At 37.6% G+C, this 21,481-nt stretch overlaps 2 protein-coding genes across 5 annotated transcripts in view; one reads left to right on the top strand and one right to left on the bottom strand.

The window, feature by feature from the left end:
* pigm (phosphatidylinositol glycan anchor biosynthesis, class M) overlaps positions 1-7,801 on the top strand; it is a 28,228-nt gene extending 20,427 nt beyond the window's left edge. For both annotated transcript variants that reach the window (XM_073024137.1, XM_073024138.1), the window contains 4 exons: positions 829-1,415; positions 5,103-5,361; positions 5,888-5,989; positions 7,019-7,801. In XM_073024137.1, coding sequence (XP_072880238.1) covers positions 829-1,415; positions 5,103-5,361; positions 5,888-5,989; positions 7,019-7,186 — 1,116 coding nt within the window. In that variant the 3' untranslated portion in view covers positions 7,187-7,801. The remainder of the gene's footprint in view (positions 1-828; positions 1,416-5,102; positions 5,362-5,887; positions 5,990-7,018) is intronic.
* The window catches only part of exoc3 (exocyst complex component 3), a 28,072-nt gene continuing 13,946 nt past the window's right edge, over positions 7,356-21,481 (bottom strand). For all 3 annotated transcript variants that reach the window (XM_073024133.1, XM_073024134.1, XM_073024135.1), the window contains exons 6-14: positions 19,762-19,879; positions 18,228-18,353; positions 16,706-16,806; positions 15,470-15,580; positions 14,281-14,434; positions 13,012-13,134; positions 12,019-12,180; positions 10,360-10,487; positions 7,356-9,695 (exon numbers count right to left, since the gene is read on the bottom strand). In XM_073024133.1, the coding sequence (XP_072880234.1) occupies positions 9,524-9,695; positions 10,360-10,487; positions 12,019-12,180; positions 13,012-13,134; positions 14,281-14,434; positions 15,470-15,580; positions 16,706-16,806; positions 18,228-18,353; positions 19,762-19,879 (1,195 nt within the window). In that variant the 3' untranslated portion in view covers positions 7,356-9,523. The remainder of the gene's footprint in view (positions 9,696-10,359; positions 10,488-12,018; positions 12,181-13,011; positions 13,135-14,280; positions 14,435-15,469; positions 15,581-16,705; positions 16,807-18,227; positions 18,354-19,761; positions 19,880-21,481) is intronic.

Genomic DNA, 21,481 nt, shown 5'->3' with positions numbered 1-21,481 from the left:
ATTTAATGCTTCTAGATGTTTGCAATAGTACGAGTCATTTTCCAGTAAACTGACAAATTTAAAAGGAAGGTAGGAAACAGAACCTTGCAGTTTAAAAAGAAATTGGTAAAATGTGATTCTGTTATGTTGAAAGGGAGCAAGAAAACAGGTCCCACTGTATTTAGAGCAACACACACACATTATGCTGGAGGAACTTAGTATGTTAGTCAGTATCTGTGGAAAGGAATAAACATTTTGGGCCGAAACCCTTCTTCAGAAGTGAAGAGGAAGGGGGGAAGCAGCCAGAATAAGGAGGTTGGCTTTTTCTAACTTGGCACAGATATCACAGGCCAAAGGGCCTGCTCCTGTGCCGGACTGCTCCATGTCCAAACTCACAGAGGATTTGGTACCTATTGGATACTGTATTAATTATGTTTAAAAAAACTGGTAAAACTTGTCTGGACAAAAATATTTTTAGCTAGCCCTGTGTTGTGACTAAAACTTGTGTTGCAATAATTTTGAAGAAATGTGATACTTGGGACTGGCTGACTGAATGTCACTGTTAGCCTTTTAATAAAATTTTTGGTGGAGAAATACAAGTCAGTTTAATTAGTGGCATTTAGGAAACCCATTTTAATTGCATATATAAATAAGGTAAAATATTGGTAACCATGAACCCATTGCTTATTGTGGGTGAAGTGCAGATGAATTGAGAATTTTATAGATAATAGCTATTACGTAGATTATATTGGTGCATTTTTTGAAAATAACACTGTTAGGCTAAATACATCTACTGACAAAGGTGATCATAAAATGATAATATGTTTTCCTGTTTTAATTTGCTTTTAGGGGGCCTCTCCGTACAGAAGAGCAACCTATCGTTACACACCACTGCTAGCATGGATGCTGCTGCCCAATATTTACCTCATGGAAGAGTATGGGAAATTTGTTTTCATTATATGTGATGTCCTTGCAGCTCAGCTGATGCACAAGATCCTATGCCTCCAAGGACTAGACAGCCAGAGTGCATGCTGGTACTGTAGCCTATGGCTCTTCAACCCACTGCCAATGACTGTGTCAAGTAGAGGGAATGCAGAAGCTGTTCTAGCAGTATTGGTCTTAAGTACTTTGCTGTACCTAAAGCGCAAGCAGCTTGTGAAGGCTGCACTATTCTATGGACTTTCTGTACATTTGAAGATTTATCCGGTGACCTATATATTTCCCATAATCCTATCACTTCAGACTAATCAACAAGCTACAGAGAATGATACCTCAACTATCAGAAATAAACAGCATCTTATAAAAGGCATAGGTCTTCTCAGTCATATGAAACATTGGCCAGTGTTTATTGTCAGATTGTTTAACAAGGAGGTGCTACTGTTCATTGTTGTTGCTGGCTTAGAATTTCTTATCCTGGGAGTACTCTTCTATCACAGGTGAAGTAACTTGAGCTACTTGTTTCCTGATACCTTTGTGGGCAAACGCACTGAGATATACTGACAAGGAAGATCCTAGGTTTGACTGCCTCTCGTTGAATAAACTCATTAGAGGAGTAAAGAATCCAGTGGAATTCCCAATCTTGATTACTCTCTAATGACACCTACAAGAAGTGAACATCTGTGATGAACTGTCAAGGGAAAGGTTGGGCTATTGGTGCTGACGTGCCCAGTTAAATAAATAAATAAATACATACATACATACCTCCCAAGATTTACTCAACGTAGCCATAAAGAACTAATTTTGCAGTAGGCTCCATGATGTAAAGGATTTTACACTGGTGCTATGATCTTTGGATTGCACCATGACATGGTTGGTAATGTTCACACAAGAGTTCAAAGGCTTTAATCAGGTATGAGAGTGCAAGAATCCAGGTGGATTCTTCAGTGTAGTACTTAGGGAATGCTGCACTAACACATAAACAGTTGTGGCAGTGCTGGAGAAGGAGACTGTCTTGGAATGATTATGGACAAATTCCATGTATTTAGGGTTGCAAAACTGTCAAGGTGCTGTTCGACCTGATACCGTGAGCCTTCATGGAGTCTGAAGCCAATGCCATGAATCCCAGTATTGCTCCATTCCAAATCTGGAGATCTCCCATCCTCTGCCACCAACCTCATAATTCCCTTAACCGCACTGCTCATTTCTACCTTCTACCCAAGATCCACAAACCTGACTGTCCAGTTTGGCTCTTTGTCTCTGCCTGCTCCTGCCTCACTGACCTCCTGTCCATATACCTTGACTCCATTCTATCCCCCTTGGTTCAGCCCCTTCCCATCTACATCCACAACTTTTGATCTGCTCAGTAACTTTCAATTCCCTGACTGCCTCATTTTCACCGTAGGTGTCTAGTCCCTATACGCTTCTACACCCCTCTCCCCCATCAAGAAACCCTTAAAGGTCTCTATTCTTTGGCCAAAGACCTAATTACTCTCCTCTATCAGGACCTCGCCCTCAACAATTTCTTTCAGCACCTCCCACTTTCTCCAAACTCAAAGGGTAGCTATGGGTGCCAGCATATGCCCTAGCTATGCCTGCCATTTCATTGGCTACATGGAACAGTCCATGCTCGAAGCCTTCCCTGGTAATGCTCTTCAACTCTTTCTATGCTACATGGATGACAGTATTAGTGCTTCTTTATGCACCCATGATGAGCTCATCAATTTCATCAACTCTGCCTCTAACTACCTTTAAATTCACTTGGTCCATTTCTGACATCCCTCTTCCCTCTCTCGATTTCTCTCTCATCTCTGCCCTCAATCCATATCTCCTCCATTTCCTGGACATTCAAGCTCACCCCATCTTCCCACCGCTTTAACAGGTTAGAGTTCCTCTTGCCTACCACTTCGTGACCCTCCATATCCAACACATCATTCTCTGCAACTTCTGCCATCTTCAACAGGACCCTACCACCAAACACAACTTTCCCTCTCCCTCACTCTCCACTTTCCCTCGGTAATTCCTTGGTCCTTTCATCCCTCCCAACTTATTTTCCTCCTGGCACATATCCCTGGAAGTAACAAAAATGCTACACCTGCCCATTCACCTCTATTCAAGGAACCAAACAGTCCTTCCAGATGAGGCAACAATTCACCTGCGAATCTGTTGGGGTTGTCTACTGTATCTGGTGCACCAGATGTGGCCTCCACTAAACTGTGGAACCACCTTGACGAGCACCTCCATTCTATCTGCAAAACAGTGGAATTTCTTGTTGGCCAACCATTTTAATTCCAACCCCATTCTCATTCCAACATGTCGGACCATGGCCTCCTCTTCTGCCACGATAAGGCCACTCTCAGGGTGGAGGAGCAACACTTCATATTCTATCTAGATAGCCTCCAACCTGATGGCATGAACGTTGATTTCTCCTGCTAATTTTTTTTTCTTCCTCCTCCCTCTTCTTCTATTCTGACCTCTTATCTCTTCCCATCTGCTAGTCATCTCCCCTTGGTGCCTCTCCTCCTTCCCTTTCCCCCATGCCCCACTCTCCTATTAGATTTCTTCTCCAGTCCTTTGCCTTTTCCACCCATCACCTCTGAGCTTCTTACTTCAACCCCTCCCCCACCCACCTAGCTTCACATCTCTTTCTAGCTTGTCTTCCTTCCCCTCCCTCAGCTTTTTGTTCAGGCATCTTCCCTCTTCCTTTCCAGTCCTGAAGAAGGGTCTCAGCCAGAAACGTCATTATTTCCATATACTGCCTGACCAGCTGAGTTCCTTCAGCATTTTGTGTGTATCCCTCCCACCTGTATGTCACTTTGCTACCCACTTCTAGTGGGTCTGGCCTGTCATTGGGACAGGACATAGCCAGGATGTGAGAGGGGAGTCTGGCACTTTGCTTGAAAGGTATAATTCTGTGAATACAGCTGTCAGGCAGTGTTTGACCACCCTGTGGGACAAAACTCTCAATATAGGAGACAGACCCCAGTGGTTCACGAGGAGGACTTTGTAAGGTTAATTGTGCTGTAAGTAACTTTGCTGTTTCCAGATTGGGTGCCCAAATTGAAGCCTAATCATCAACAATATTTTATTCTTCCCCTGCTTTAGTTAAAATATAGTAAATGGGCAGTTAAATAGCAAATGAAATACATTAATAGATATCTGAAATAACCCACTTTAAAGAAAAAGTGAGTTACAGACTAAGTGATATAATTTAAAAGAGATTGTAAAGATTTCAAAGCAGGAATGTGCACTTAAATGTTCTTCAACCACAAACCCTTGAGTGTGCACTCTGGATTCTGGAACTGTAGGAGAGCAGATGGCAGGACAAATTGATGAGGCTGTTAGGGAAAGCACATGAAAGTCTTGATTTTATAAGGTATAAAAGCAGGAATTTTGTGTTGTTTGTTGCTACGGATCTTTTTCAGTCATGAAGGAAGGCTGGATCTTTCTGTGCCCATTACTTACGAGTAATGAGTAAAATATAACATGCAAACAGGCCCTTTGGCTCAACGAATCCATGCCAACCAAGATACTCATTTAAGCTAGCTCCATTTCCCTACATTTGGCCCATATCCCTCTGAATATTTCTTATCCACGTACCTGTCCAGAGTGTTTTGCAAATATTATATATGCCTGAACCACTTCCTCTGGCAGCTTGTTCCATATATGTACCAGCCTCTGTACATAGAAGCTAACCCTCAGCGTCCTTTTAAATCTTTTCCCTCTCAATTTATAATCTAGTCAAGATTTTTATAGGAAAAGATTGTATACATTCACACTATATGCCTCACTAAGATCACCCCTTAGTCTTTGTTTCAAGAGGACTCCATTCAACAGGATGCATGCAGAGCTGTGAGAATCTTCAATATTTGTACCACTATCTGAATGCGTAAAGCCATTGGACATCAATTAAAGTCACTGACGGGTCTCAGAATTTATATTAAAAGTTACTCTAGACAATTGCAGTTGTGAATTAAAATACAGATGTTGCAGTCCTCAGAAAACAAACACACCATTGCAGACTGAAATCATATTTAAATGTTTGGGTTAAATGCAGTATTTGCTTTTATTTTTATAAATGTTTATTGGTACCTTATGTGCAGTAAAGTTACTATTCATGAAAAGTATTTTATTATAAACTAGACATTTACAATGTTTATTTGAACTTGAGCTTTTTTGTTTTCCAGCTACGGTTGGGAATTTCTGGAACACACATATCTTTACCATTTAACACGAAGAGACATTCGCCACAACTTCTCCCCATACTTTTACATGTTGTATTTGACTGCAGAGAGCGAGTGGAGCTCAGTTCTGGGACTGGTTGCCTTCTTGCCACAATTCCTGCTGCTTATCATCACATCCTTTGCTTATTATAAGGATCTTACATTTTGCTGCTTCCTTCACACTGCCATTTTTGTCACTTTCAATAAAGTGTGTACTTCACAGGTGAGTATAGGAAGATTTCCTTTTAGACTTACTGCTGCATCTGTAACTTTGCTTCCTGGGAAAAGTAGTTAACTGTATTTTTGGAATATTGAAAGGACTGGGTAAATAATTTAATACAAATTCTTGAATTGATAGATCATGTCAAGTAGCAATGGGCTAAGGATTCTTGTGGCCGTTCTCAGGAAATTTTTGTACACTCCACCTCAGATTTGTTTTCCTGCATGACAGAGCTTGGAATAGCAAGAAAATGATAACAAGTGACAGGCAGGACTTTTAAATTTAACAATGGTTTAAATTTAACAACAACAGTGAACAAGGTCAAGATGATGTTGAAAAGTTATAATCATGTGGCATAAGTGACATGTCCACTCACATCCCACCTGCTTCAATGGAATGGTATAGAAGTATTAAATATATTCCACATTTGACTGAAATGCATTGTAAATTTCCATTTATATGTGAGAGGAAAAAGACTTAAAATATTGTAAAGGCTAAAAGAACTTGTGCTCATTCTTTATGATTTTAGTACTTCCTGTGGTACTTGTGTCTTTTACCAATGGTTCTTCCACATCTTACACTCACCTGGAGAAAAGGCATTATGCTCCTGGCATTGTGGTTCACTGGACAGGTTGGTACCTTTACTGCACTGTAAAACTCTTTAGTGATGCAATACTAAAGACTGAATAGAATAATAGGAAGATTGTTCCTGGGCAGTTTCTAGTGGTTGTCCATAGTATAAAATGGCAGATGTTGGTTGCCTTCTCTAATCTCTCAAAAGCAGCCTTTATCAATCAGCCGCACTAAAGACTCAAACAATTTAAATTTAGCTATTCACATCTTCTTGTATTCACTAATCTCTCCAAGCTCCATTGGTGCCTGTGCACCAGCGTATAGAGTTCAAAATTCTTAAATCCTCCTTTAAATTGTTCTAAATTTCCCTTAAACTTTGTCTGTGAATATACCTGTAGTATTTAATCTATTTCAGCAGTGAAAACAGTCTAGCTCACTTACTGTAGAATTCTGAGGCCATTTTTCTTCATGTCTGCTTTCACAAACTCTCTCCTTCCATTATATCTTTGTTGCCTATTATATCTATAAGCTTTTGTTGAAACTTATGTTCAGGACACCAGAGTTCTTCTGCACAGTCATCTGCATAAAAGGCTTTATAAATTGGCAGAGGAAGATGGGAGAACAAATCAATGATCAACTACCAAAAGGTTGATCTAAAATGATAAAGAGTTCGATAAGTTTGTTAACTAGGGAGGGGGAGTCAGTTATAAAACTTGTGGCTAGCTGTTTCCATAATATACTAAAGTAGGTAAGACTGGATTTCCAATGACTGTTGGTATGTTATGATTCTTCTATTGCATGTACCTATTTAAAGTTATTGAGGAAGGGCCAAAAAGGCCAACCACTTTCCACGTATTAAATATAGTAGCTGGCATAAGGTTAATCTTTGGAATGCTTGTATTCAGAATGGAAAAGGTTTTGAGTCATCAGTGTGCCAAAACCCTCAAACATATTTAGGATGGGAGTGTGGTAAAAAAAAAGTTTGAGGAAAAAAAGTGTTAACTTTTATTACGTGCTAAATTTCATTGTATGCAATTATTTGGTTCTACAGACTGGTTTTCCTGATTACTGTTCTGATTCAATCTAGGCATTATGGCTCATCCCTGCATATTACCTGGAATTTGAAGGACAGAACACATATTTACTTATCTGGGTAGCTGGTCTGCTATTCCTTTACATCAATTGCTTCATTCTCATGGTATTAATCTCAAACTACAAGAAAAGGGATTTGCAATCAAAAACAAGAACAGATTAACAACAGGAAATAAATTTTAAAATCTATCTTGGGACTAGATTTCCTATGCTAATCATGCTATAGTTTCACTCCAGACCTCAAAGATAATAGAAATCTGATTTATTTTTCTATTATCACAGCCTTGTAATATGTTGCAAGAAATCAAGGTAGTTAGCAGAAAAAGCAAGCATTGATAAACAGGAGCCATTTATTTGTAATCTAGGATGCAAAAAATACAACACAGTACCTTATTACATATAAATTTGTTATTCTAACTGCAACTTAATATGTAATGTCTTCATTATCTGTTATGAGATGTAAAAATTAGAGTATTAATCTTTTTCTTTAAGTTCCTGCTATCCTCCCTTGTTGAGTCAAATGTAGAATATAGCAGAGAAAGTCTGTTTGGCTCCTCTTAATATCCCTACCTGAAACGTTCTTCCTTACATTTCAGATATCAAGGCATTCCTATAATTTCATCGATGCTGTTATAAGTTTAACTTATTAAAATTGTTGTTTTATGTTGTGTGGAAATGACTATTGCATTGCTTCATCAAAATCAAAACTACATATGGAAGTGTGGTTTATGTGTTTCCATTTGTAATAAAATTCTATTTGTATTGTTGAGATTCAAAATGAGCTTCATTTAAAATTTGATTGTATGAATGACGGGCTTTAACCAATTAATCATAAATGCGATCACTTGGAAGAGATTTTAAGAAGGTGCTCTTAAAGACAATGCTGTCACACAGTGAACCATCATATTCAATTCGAAAATGTCACTTAGCATAGGATAGGATTCTTAATGTTTGTGGTTATATATTCACAAGAGGCAGACAAGATGTTCAGCAAAACCAGATGCCACAGAAGGCACATGTGAAGGAATTGGCTGTTGTAGGCTGAAGTCTAGGAGCAAGATCTGTTCATCTGATATTTTGGAAATACAGTGTCAGCTTAGATAAGTTGCTGCATCATAGACAACCAAGACTTGATATATGATCAATGATAATGCACATAATCAGGAGAAGTAATTGTATATTACAAATGGAATCTAGGCTACACATATCAGTATGCAGCAAGCCAAAGTTAGACACTTATCCTTCAGGGGTATAACACGGCAGACAGGAAGAGAAATGGCTAAGCAGTTCTGAATGGGGTATCTTCTCATTAACTTATATCTGAAAGGCAAATTACTGAACATCACAGCAAACCTGAATACATAGTATGTAAGTAAATTAGGAACTTTGAATAGCTGATGGTAGTGTTTCCAACCTGTTTTAGGCAAAGAACAGATGACTCCTTTCCCCAGCCCAATGTGAGGAGAGTGTAACCAAACCTTTAATGCTAGATTTCAAGCTAGAATAATACAAATATTGGAATTTTTTAAGTTTTGCTTTTCAATTAGGTCCAAATAGCAAATCAAGATACAGTTTCTTTAAGAAAATGGATAAAGATGATAGCGAAGTTATCCGCCCGAATACACAAATGGCCACCACTCAAATGTTTCACAAAACAAGACCTGTCTGGCATTTACCCATAAATTTAATCATTTATCAGGGTAATACATTTGCTTCATTAAAATAACAATTTCTTAAAACTTAGATGCACAAAAGCAAAATAGCTTATGGCACATTATGGCAGAGCCATTAACAGTACCCCTTACACTCGTGCTTTGTCTTATACATGTTTAGATTTGATCTTTTAAAGAGCAAGCACCACAAATGCTGTTGGAAATGTCTGTCAAACTATTGTTGAGTTTTCATATTGGGACATTTGCAAACTTATTTTACAGAACACAATTACAATCAATTAAAAACCCTCTGCAAAACAGTCTGTTTTGCTTATGGATATGCACCTCAAACCCTATACAAACGTGCATACATAAAAATACATTCCTCATTCTGTCTTTCAAAATTGGCATTATTTGTTCTCAAAAATGCTGACAAAAGGCAAAAATACATACAAAGTTGCTTGTCAACAGAGCTGTTATTTTACTGCATCATTAACAAGCTCACTAATAGCAATGAACCCCTGCCTGTTGAGCCCAAATACTTTTAGTTGCTAAAGTAGTGAAGCAAAGTCTACACTCTTGGATCCTGAAGACTACCAGACAGTCACCTGGCAGATCCTGGAATTCCGTGAGTGAGTGTCTCTGCCAAACACACACCTTTTTAAGCTAGTAGAGTCTACTCATTTTATAATTCACTGTCAGAGAAACTTGCACTGATAATTTAAAATAAAAATTATTTCATGTATACTCAAGCTTAAAGTACAACCTCCCAAGTTACTTTCTAGATGCTTCCAAAACGATGTGAAAGCAAGGTCTATTGTATATGTTAACTTCCAAATAGGAACATTTCATTTTACTAATTTTGCCAATGTTAAATTTTGTGCTGAAATATCTTTGAAGATTGGCTTAAAATTAGGACCAGGATGAGTTTGGTTTTGGCACAAAGTTTCGATGACCGTTTGTTTCATTTCCCTGCTGGCATCTCCTCTCATTGCTAGGAGGGCAGTGATATGTTCTTCCCTGTGAAGTAACAGTAAATTTTACAAATTAAAGTTTACTGGAAAATAAGGTTGATTTATATTATTACCTCATGCCCTACTCAAAATTAGCAGGAAAGCTTTACAGTTATTTAACTGTTTTATATAAAACAAGTACATTGCATAATCTCCCTGGAAACTGAGAACCCAGGTAGAGGATGGTCCTCAGGTGAACTGCAATGTGAAGGCTAGAAATAAATCAACTAAGGTTCATAGCCAAAACCCAGTCTTCTTTATAATTCTATGGACAATAATAATTCACAATGTTTAATGGAAACTTCTTGGCTACAATTTAAAGTTTTTGCCAAAATAGCATTTTTACAGTCTACAGAATCTAATTACAGTATGAAACACAAGACAGTTTCCTCACTAAATCATTCATTGAAACTTGGATTAGAAAATATTGGCTGTACGCCAATGTACATAAGAAATACAAGCAGAAAAGTCTAGAAATTTGAACAGGTAAGGTGCTGTAAAATAAACTGGATATATAATCACTTTTATAATATTTCATCTATCTCCTGCACTCAACATGAAAAAAAGCTGTCTGACTCAAATATTTAACTCTCACTATATTATGTAAATAGGTAGTTAACAGGAATACATATAAATTCTAGTTAATAGCACATTTAATAAAAAGGACTAACCTGAAGTCAGGAAATTTATTAACTAATGTAGAGACCTCAAGGCATAATAAAGATGGATCAGTGAGCTTTAAGACTTCAGCTAATGCTGGGATAGCATCACACAGCAGATCAGTGTCTTCATCAAAATCCTGCATGTAAAGTTAAAGAAACTGTTGAATATTTACAATAAACCTTAATATAGTTATTTAAAATATTGGACTCGTAATTTACAATTTTCACAGGCACAAGTGAAGGCCGAGACATTTTTTCCATGCATATGCACATCCACCATTACCACTGACAGACCATTCCAGATGCCTATCACTATGCTTAAAAAAAACATGTCCTGCATATTTCCATTTCCATTAAACTCACCCTCTTCTCACTTTAAATGCATTTCCTCTACTACTTTTAGAGTAACACCCTGGTTAAGATTTTTTTTACTGTTATGCTGTAGGTATTACACTTTAGCAGTTCTGTAAGACCAGTCTGTTCTGCTTTCTGCCCGTTTGGGTTCATGCTGAGATAAGGTACTTTGTTGTTCAACTTAGGAATGTGTTGTCAGCCAATAAGGATGGTGGAATTGGGAGAAGGTTCTAGAGAACATTTGGCCAAGATGTTTTTGTGACGGACACTAGTGTGCGTCAAGGTCTTTTCGGCAGGAGCTGGGAGAAGACAGGAGGGAAGATGACTGAGGATGTCGTCCTAGTTGCACAAGGTACTTTGTGCAGATGAATGGCTTTAAGGAGAAAGGACTAAGACTCCCCATGGGAGAGCCCATTTGTTTGAGGTAGTTTTCAAGCAACATTTGGAAGGTGGTGTGTACTTCCACACAGACCGAGGGTCCAACACACGAGTTACTGCAAGATGAGCTCCAACTTATGTGCACATTTAGCTGTTCAATTATAATGGACCCTTTTTGTTATTTTCTTTTGTTTCTTTAATAACAGTTTGGTTAACATTCATAAATATATCTTCTTTATAATTGTATGCAGTGTATGATCTGTTACTTCTTGCCGATGTGTGATTGCAGGGGGGTTGCAAATCACACAGCATTTACACAAAGTTGGGTTTGAGTGGGCGAGACATCCCAACCTCACGGGTTTGGTTGGGGACCAAAGTAATATACACCCGAGCTGTATGGAGCCTGAGAAACGTGGGTTTCTCACCACAGAGTCTGGTGGCTGTTAGCGAGGGGCTAACGAGCCACATTTCCAGAGACGCCCAGTAGAAAGGGGTTTAATTTGTTTTTTGTTTTACTGATTTCTAAAAAAACATGATGGCACAGCACTCCCTAAGGAGAAGTTAGGAATTTCTGAACTTCTACACCTAATTGTGTGTGCAGACTCCCGAAGTTGCTTTCAGATTTTCTTTTTTATGATGATGAATCCTGATAACTGACTCTAAAGAAGTTTGTTTCGTAAACATAATGTACTGTGAATTGAATCAATAGAATTCATCTGGACATACCCTGAATTCTCAATATGTAGCCCAACAGGTTTGTGAAATGCTGCTTTATTTTAACTGTACAGTTAAATAAATAATTCCCAATTTTTCTTATAAACTTAAAAGATAAAATGGGAGTAATAAAAAATCTTAAATTTTTACCATCTGCACAACTATCTCATGGAGCTTAAAACAGAAATATTGTTAAAATTAAGGGGAAAACAAATCACTTACAGCTGAAAGTTTCTTAAACAAGAACCAAAATTGTTCTGCATCTTTTATAACTCTCTCGGCCCCTTCTCTACGTTCATCCACACTTTTGAATGTGATTCTTCTTTGCATCATAGTTCTGATATACTCCACCACAACCCTTCTATGAGCCTCTATTGTTATGTCCTGTAGAAGAAAAAAAGTTTTTGATGTTCTGAATACCTCAACAGGGAATTACTGTTAGAAATTAAACATTAGTGTTTCAATCTACATGTGAAAGTCAAGTGTAGAAGTTTTTTTGCTGCAGTTTACCAACTGCATAGAGGTAAGGTTTAGAGACATTCCCCTATCTGATTCTTTGTCAGTAATTTGATTGATCATCTTCTAAAACATTGGGTTCTTCCATGAAAATACTACTTTTCCTGTTCTCTGAAGATGCATTCTTTCCAAATAGGGATCTTCAGGTAACCAAAAAAAAAAAAATCGCATCTTTGCTAAAACTAGTTTTAAAATGATTATTATAGAATTCCACTAGAAAAAATGCAACTATAAATTATTACCTTTTGTAGTTTACAAATACTCCAATACAGTGCCTATAAAAAGTATTCACAATATTTACCCCCCCCCCCCAGAAGTTTTCATATTTTGTTTCACAGTGGATTTAATTTGCCTTTTTTGAAACTGATCAACAGAAAAAGACTTTCACGTCAAAGTGAAAACAGATCTCTACAAAGTGATCTAAATTAATTACAAATAAAAAACACAAAATAATTGATTGCATAAGTATTCACCCCCTTCAAGTCAACTGTGATTCAATGTTGTTGAACAATAAAACACGAAAACTTCCGGGGGGGGGGGGGGGTGGTGAATACTTTTTATAGGCACTGTATGTTAACCAATATTCTAAGAATTTAAATTTAACAATGAATGAAGAAGAAGAACATAGCTTTCCAGAGTTAACATTTCAGCACAGGTAGAAAAAGAGAAAGTATTTTAATTTATACATAAACTTTTTACCTTGCTGTATGGTCTTTTAATTTTAGCAAAGTCGTTGAAATAATCCTCTACGGTAACACAAATGGTATCTACAGCATTAGACCCAGCAAGCCATTTTCTGGTCATCAACCCTTGAAGATGAGGCTGAAATTTTAAAATATATACATCTTAGAACTGCACAGCTATTTTAATTAAGTCAATTCCATCTTATACTTAGCAGGCTCCTGCAGTCAAAGAAACATTCAAGAAATATTTCTGGAAGTATTAAACTCCAGTGGCTTTCAGCACTGTAGCATATATGACATAGAAAGTACATTACAGGGCCTTTAGTCCATGATGTTGTGCTGGTCTTTTAAGCTACTCCATAACCCTTACCTCCCACATAGCCCTCCATTTTGCTTTCATCCATTTGTCTAAGAGTCTCTTACATGCCCCTAATGTATCTACCTCTACCACCACGTTGTCTGCATTAAAGTCCATTTGCTATTGCTCTGCCCAACTTTCCAATGAATCTACATCATGCTGCAGCTTTAAACAGCCTTTCCTGTTATCTGCAACACCAGTTCAAGTAGTCACACTTGAACTTTACTTGCAAGAAAACATGCCTATCCCTAGTCAGACATTCCCTAATTGCTGGAACTGTTCTTAAAAATTCTGCATGAAAATGTCAAGCAGTCCGAGATTCCTGTGCAAGCATGCATAAAAACCAGAAGTCCGCAAATTCTTAAGAGGTTCTTTCAATGTTTAATATTACTGTGAAGTCCAATAGTCAGGTGCCAACTTGTGTACTTTCAGAACCATTACCTAGAGAATCTATCTGATGCATATCTGGCAACTAGGGCTGTCAGAAATTTACCAAAAAGGACCTGATTAAACACACTTCTAATTTTCTTAAGTGCTTAAACTATTTAATTTAAAAATAGTATGAATAATTTCTAAAGACATACATAAAAAGTAGTCCCTTATGTAAAAAAACATGAGTGCTCAAAAACATGCAGCAAAATGAGTACTGATGTTTATATCAATTACAGTACAAAATGAATATTGGCTAAATTTGTGGAAAGCTTCTCTGCTCTCAGCCCACTGTATCACACAAATGGGACCATTGCTCAACTTTTCATCTGAAAGATGATAATTCTCACACGACAGCATTCCCTTTGTATTATACATTTGGCAAATGGAGTTTGAAGTATGGATCTTAGAAATAGAATATCACTCAGTACGTAAGCCCTTTCTAAATTTCATTCTACATTTTGTTTCCAATTAAAGAGATAGTTTGTGTACACCAACCTCCAAATCAAGGAACACTTCATCTAGCAGATAGGCACACCCATCTTTGGCAATATTATCCAGAGTCCCCTCTATTGTTGGCTGATTAGGATAATGGTCTTCCAACTCTACCTCAAACTTTGTGTATTTCCTCTTTAAACTGTTGAGTGATTCTCTGCAATATACAAAATGAATAAGCAATTACATTAACTCATGAGGCCCTCCATTGGTCAGGGTCACCCATGGATAACGTGACCTAGTTGTTGACATGATCCGCACTATGATAGGGAGGCAAGCTGTTGCCCATGCAGCAGGCTCCCCCTCCGTGCAACTGACAAATACAAAGGAACAGCAGAGACCACTACTGTTTGGCCCCAGTGGCTTGCACGAGTTGTCAGTCAGCCTTTAACTCAATGTAGGACTGCCTTAGGGACTTCAGTGACAGAATTTTCCCTTGGGGTTTACTCATGAAGCCTTCCCCATGAGTGGATGTTGTCGCAAGGCAGTGGACTACACTACTTGTTGAGATCAGTTTCCTTTTAGATCAGCTGCCAACTACATTTGATAAGCCCGATCTGCCTAAGCAATTGGTTTTAAGGCATTAGTAACTCACTTTTGCCTCTCTCCTGTCAGTAGAAATGGTTCCACCAGGCTTAGTAGCTGGGCCATATGTGAAGGCCAGGAGTTGGATTTGGTTGTCAGAGGCTATTTAAGACGCACACCATTGGAGATTCTCCCCACTACCTCCTCTGGCTATGACAACCTTAAGGAACCTTACATTAACTATGTTGTTTTATAAACACATTTTTATTCAGTTCCTCTCACCTCTTCTACCATGTTCCCCACTGCCATTGAGCATAAATACTGCTACATAATCATCCAATTCAATAGTAGGTCTTGTTCATTTCATTATTATTAAGATCTATTTAACTGTTAAAATTTAAATAAATTCTTTAAAGATCAACAAACCTATTAAAGACCCAAAAGTGCTTATACACCTGCATTAGACTCCCAAAAGTGTACCATTCTGCAGAAAGGCAGTATTTTTAAACTTCTGTGTTCCTCCTTAGTATAGATTAAACATAAACATTACAGCACCACTATGTTAGTCACCATGTAATAAGTAAATAAACTGTCATACAGCAGCTGTGCAATTAAAAGAAACTATTCATTACCATACTGTTTTGCAAAGAAATAAAACTGCATTTACTTGAAAGTTTGGCAGTTGTTAACAACTGCAACCATATACTGAATGTAGAACTGAGGGTGCTGACGATCCTTCAGATGGTCATCTTTATATAACGTCACCTCTTCCTTGTACCTGACAAAAAGTAAAGTCCATTATTTTAGCATTCAGGATCTATGACTTTATGTAATATAGACATATCCCAACAGTATCTTCTTTAAGAAATAATAATTTTCCAGTTCCATCTCATTGACTCCAAAGGCATTTGCTTGTCTCTTTCTAAGGAAAAGTCTCTTGAAAAGTCTTTACCAGTAATCTTGATACAATTAAAATATTATTCCCCTTCCATTTCTCCAGACAACATAAACAAAATATAGTTATGTATTCTAAAATATTATTCCCTATGCTCAATGTATAGTTTAGCCATTAGGTGTAGCTATAAACAAAATATAAAAAATACTTTATGCTACAAAATTTCAACATCAAAAGCATCTACAAAATATCTTTGCATAGTTTATAATTGGCTATCAGTGCATTAAACTGTAGGGAAGAGGTTTTTCATTTACTGATGACACTCTACTTTTAAAGTAAAATGTTTGGATAAAAGTGAAGGAGTATAGGAAAATGGATCCAGGCTGAATAATGATTTCCAAAATCTCTCCATCACTTCTAGCAGTGTTTGGAAGCACAAGCCTGCCAATTCAACACAGATAAGAATGCAGGAATTTACCAAAAACTTCACTCTGCTCTACACCATTCACAGATATATTCTAACTGAGACCAGTAATTAATTATTGCATTATCTGGTAACCTTCAGTGTACTGAGATAGTAAAAAATGGCTACATACATTCATGCACTCTACTAAAATGAAAGCAGGTGTGATTAAAATGCTTTAAAAATCTTCAGAAGAATGCAGACTTGAGTGACTGAGAACTAAGGTATTCAATCTTTTAAAAATGCAATATCTTAGTAAAATTTAGCAAATCTGATTCATATCAGACATTATAAAAAGGTTACTTGTAACTAGATACTTCCATGAATTCAAGATATGTTGGAATCAGCCTAAATCTGTAAGACATTAATAGCATTCTCACAAAAACACTGTTTGCCATTTTCAGTCATATTTGAGAACTAACAGTGGCACAGACACAGCAGAAAATTGAGAATCACTTTTGCAGGTATCAGCTGAATACCAGAAACAAAACTATGTTCATCTCTATCATTCTTAAATGATCTCTCTTTATTCCATTTGTATTCACCTGCTCAAGAAAGAATTCATTTGCTGAAGGCACAACGCTAGCACCTTAAGTTTCAGATCATCACTGATTTGAGCAGCTACCTGTAGATTTTGTTCAAACATCTGAAACACAACAAAAGTGCACATTAATCAAACACTCTACGTATTTCTAAACATTTACACTCCTACGTTGCAAAACTGTTTAGCAATATGAAGAAATTGCTGGCCAGTGTAAGAGGGGTCTGACTAGCAGGACCATACACAGTACACTTGCTCACTTATGCTTACTGCAGGACAGAAAAGTATATCAGATTGCACTGGACAAAGTATAAAATATAAGATTCCCCACAATGATGCCTAGGATAGCCCTCACAATATTGCTGAGGATAGAGCACTTTGGAGATGAGGAAAGACTAATTAATGTTGGTTGGTTGATTTCCTTGGAGCAGAACAGGCTGTAAGAGGTGTACAAAGTTCTGAGGGCCATGGATAAGGGAGATAAAAGAAAACTCTTCCCCATGGCAGAGTTTTCTATAACTAGGGAGTGTAGATTTAGGGCAAGGAGTAAAAGGTTTAGAGAAGATCTCTGAAGAACTTCTTCACCCAGAGGGTACCTGAAATCTGGACCACACTGAAAACTAATTCCTTAGCATTACAAACTGAATTAGTGACCAGAATATTACATGCCAAAGCAAAGGCAGATGTTATTGAGAATTCCACAAGGATTCTTCAACAATTGTGAAGTGTACAACAGAGAAATGACAATAATGAACAAAGTTCAGGCTTATTGTGTAAAATGAAATGCAACTGGAAATAAGCCACTGTTTTAAAATGAGCATTACAGGCTTTGAAACAAACTTCAATCAATTAGAGCCAGTCTAATTCAAGTGAAAAATATCACTAAAGACCCAGCGTTAGGCCAAAAATGCGAGGAATAGAAATGGAGTGGACCACAATTCCTCTTCTGTCCCAGCCACCATTCAACAAAATCAGGCTAATAGCTTTAACTCATCCTTTCTGCACAACCTTATTTCTTGCTTCCCAAGAATTTCAAAATTCACTGATAACAGACATAAATATACAAGGATCCAAAGCCCTTAGGGGTGAATACACAAGTTTCCAAGCTAATAAACTCTTCCTGTGCAATCCCTTGTTTTTCAGCTCTTGCTCTAGGTTCTGACCATGGGAATGCACTGCTTAAACAGGATTCAGAGGCCCCTCCATCATTGAGGGTCAACCATGGATGCTGCATCCTAACTGTCTATGTGATATGCAAGCCAGAGCAGTACGATACGGAGAGCAAGCTGTTACCAATGTAATAGGCTCCCCCTCTCCACGCAACTGATGAATCCACGGGAATGGCAGAGACCAACAGTCTGGTGCCAGTGGCATCGCAGGAGTTGCCAGTCAGCATTGAACTCCTTGCTGCATCTTATGTTTCTAATTCTTACAAAATCCAAATCTCACCTTGTTTATTATTGGTAGCAGATCAAAATAAGGAACATTTGAGTATTTGCGACAAATATAAATAAAGTGCAATATACCTGAAATACAATAGCTGGCAAAGTAGTTTGATAGTAACCATCCTGATCTGCTTCTGGCTCTTGATCCTTTCTCCAATCCTTCTTGTCAGTTTCAAGTGCTTTCCGTAGCCATCCAATAATATTGGACTGTAAAATGGAATTCTTATTACTTTGCCATCCTCGTGGACTAGCTAATGCATGAATAATTGATCAGAGACAAGCCATTAACCAATGCTGCAAAAACTTAAAAGCCAAGCAGAGATGTGGAGCAAGAGACGATCCTGATCAATAAACCTGCTGAGCAGCTTACAAAGCTTTCAAGTTAAAACTTACTAACTGGGATTACAAAACTCTCAAACGGAATTACACACTAACTATTTTTAATTGCGCTGAAGGGTGATCAATGTAAGAAAACCTCCTAAGTGCCAGTGTGATCCTTAGTTTCTAATCCACTTAAACAGCTGTCATTGTAAGTAAATTCCATATTCTCAAAATTAGCAGAAGCTAGAAAGGTAAACAATAAAAATGAGAAAAGATTCAGCTGGAGGGTTTCAGAAAGTATGATAATGCAAATGCACATGCAGTTGACAAATAAACCTGTATAAAGGCAACGTGGTCATAAAAGTACAACTGAATGCAACCAACTTTTAACAAAAATTTCAAAACGACAAGGAATTGAATACCATGATAGGGATTTTCTCTAAAATGTTAAGAGTGATACACGATTAATAATCACTTTCCAATTGTTTCACGTTACTGCAGAAATTCCTTCAGAATCATCTCATTATGAATCACCCTTGCACCCCTAATATGATTACAAGATGCAAGGGTGTGATGTCATCCCTAATTCAGTGCTCCTTTTGGAGCTAGGATTGATGGTCCTGATGACACTAGTGGACATCCTCACTCTAACACAGGATTGGGATTCCCTATCAAATTAAATTTCTTGCCTAGCTTTCATGCCTCTGACAGCACCAGCCACTGTCACCCATAATTCCATCCCACCTTGAGACCCAGCTTCCAAACTATTGTAGATCTAAACACCCTTTCCCTATCTTCAGTCACAATGGTCTCAACCCATCTCCCAACTTTTCTTTTATAGTCAATCTTGCTATGACTTTCTTAGAAAGTCTCAGCATGACTTTCTAAGCGCATTATTGATTTTCATCCAAATTTATTTGAGAATTCCCTTGACTACCTTTACATCAAAGGTTTATTCATTAAAGGATGAAAGAGTATTTAATGAAGATCCAATCTGCTTGAAAATGTTCTCAGGTCAAAATTGATATTCAATGAAAACCAAAACCTACCCTCAACTACAGATTTTGGACATTCATCTTCTAGATGCCCAGACCCCACTTGTCAGTGTACACAACAAAATTTGTCTCCCAATTAAAGATATTTCATAACCAGTAACAAAACAGCATTTTTCCAAGTTAAGACCTCTTAAAATTAAAGGTGTTGTGTCACTTTACATGAGGTTGGCTACCAGTTAAAATGGTCCAAACATCCATTCACTCCATTGCTCTTCTCTTTTTATTAGCTGTGTACTTACAGTGAGGGTTGTCATGTATTTGCTGAGAAGTACATTGGCCACATCATTTGAAAGTAAGGGTTCCAGGGACTTCACATCTACTTCTGGTGCAAGATCTGGGTGCCCCATCATATCCTCACTAGACAGAAAATACACCAAAATATAATACACAATTCAAATCAGCAACCCAAACCTAGGATAAAGTTCAACAAACTATTGCCAAAAAATTTAGCAGCTTTCTACGACAATTGTACAAACCTCAGTTGAATCTGTAGTACTCCAGTTTTGAGTATCCCACTTCAGGAAGGATAACCTCATCTTTGAAAGAGTGTATTGTAGGTTTTCCGGTTAAATAGGAACACAGTTCTAACTTACACCTTTCCCGTCCATCTATTAGCTACTTATTTTTGCAACTTGCTGACTCCCCAATAGAGTGGGCCAAAACGCAAGCTTGCCATACTAGCAAACTTAAGAAAAATGCTATGATTTTATACAATACACAAGTAGAGATTGAATTAAGACATATAATATTGCAAGGTTTACACAGAAAGAACCCACTTTCCTTAGTAGAAAACAGGAGACAGAAATTTAAGTTAACTGGTAGAAGCAGAGGGGAACTGAGGGAAGACATTGTGTTTTAAATGCAGAGACTAGTTAGGGGATGGGGTCTGGAATTAATTACCTGAAGAATGGTGCAGCAGAAAACTACAAAACATTTGAGTGATACCTAAATGTGGTCCTAAGGTGTGTGTAACCTACAAGACCATGGACAGAGGTGGTAGTGAAAGTCATCCAAATGGATGTCGTCTTTTGGCCAGCACGAACAAGAACGTATGACATAGGAGCAGAATTAGGCCATTAGGCCCATCAATGACTGATTTACAGTGCCTTAAAAAAAGTATTCAGCCACCACAAATATTTTCACATTGCAAGTCTCTGTAAGTCTCATTTTCTAAATTTAAAAGATATTGAAGCAGGTTTTTGAGCTAATCTACAAAATATTATGTGTCAAGTCAAATCAAAAGAAAAATTCCCAAACCTATCAACAATTTACTAAAACTTAAAGACCAAAATTGTGAGGCTGATAAAGTATTCATCCCCATTGCAATTACTACGCTAACTTTCCTCAGGTGCTATACTGTAAATAACAATTTTTTAATGTAAAAAATTGGTGAATCACTTGAATAAATACTCCTTCTCTCTGTATGGTCCAACAGTATGGTAGATGTTCAACAGACCAAACCAAAATGTACCCAACAGAGCATTAAAGCCAAGTTAGGGAAATGATATTAGGGAAGCACAAATCTGGGGAAGTTACAAGACCATCTCAAAGACACTAAACATACTTCAGAGTTCAGTGCAATCCAGCAAGAAAACATGGAAAAAAATATGAAATCACAGCCACGATGCCTGTCATGCCGCTACTCTACTAGGCTACATCCACACTAGACCAGATAAATTTGAAAACGCCGGTTTCGCGTAAAAACGATAAGCATCTACACTATGCATTTTTAAAAATATCTCCGTCCACTTTGAAATGGAGATTTCAGTGAATCTCCTCCTACTGCACATGCGCAGGACACATCTACCGAAAACAAGCAACATGTTTGGTGTCGAATCTCGCCGTGAAAGTGCGCATTTGTGTAGTTACAGACTAGAAAAACTTAAAACGATGGGACAGCTGTTGGCTCTTGCGCAGAAGAACTTAAAAGTAAAAAAAAAACAAATACTGAAGCGTATG

The sequence above is a fragment of the Hemitrygon akajei genome, chromosome 20 (genome assembly GCF_048418815.1).
Source record: "Hemitrygon akajei chromosome 20, sHemAka1.3, whole genome shotgun sequence".
NCBI classification, from domain to species: domain Eukaryota; kingdom Metazoa; phylum Chordata; class Chondrichthyes; order Myliobatiformes; family Dasyatidae; genus Hemitrygon; species Hemitrygon akajei.
The sequence above is the reverse complement of the archived record's forward strand: the minus strand, read 5'-3'. Positions and strand labels throughout refer to the sequence as shown.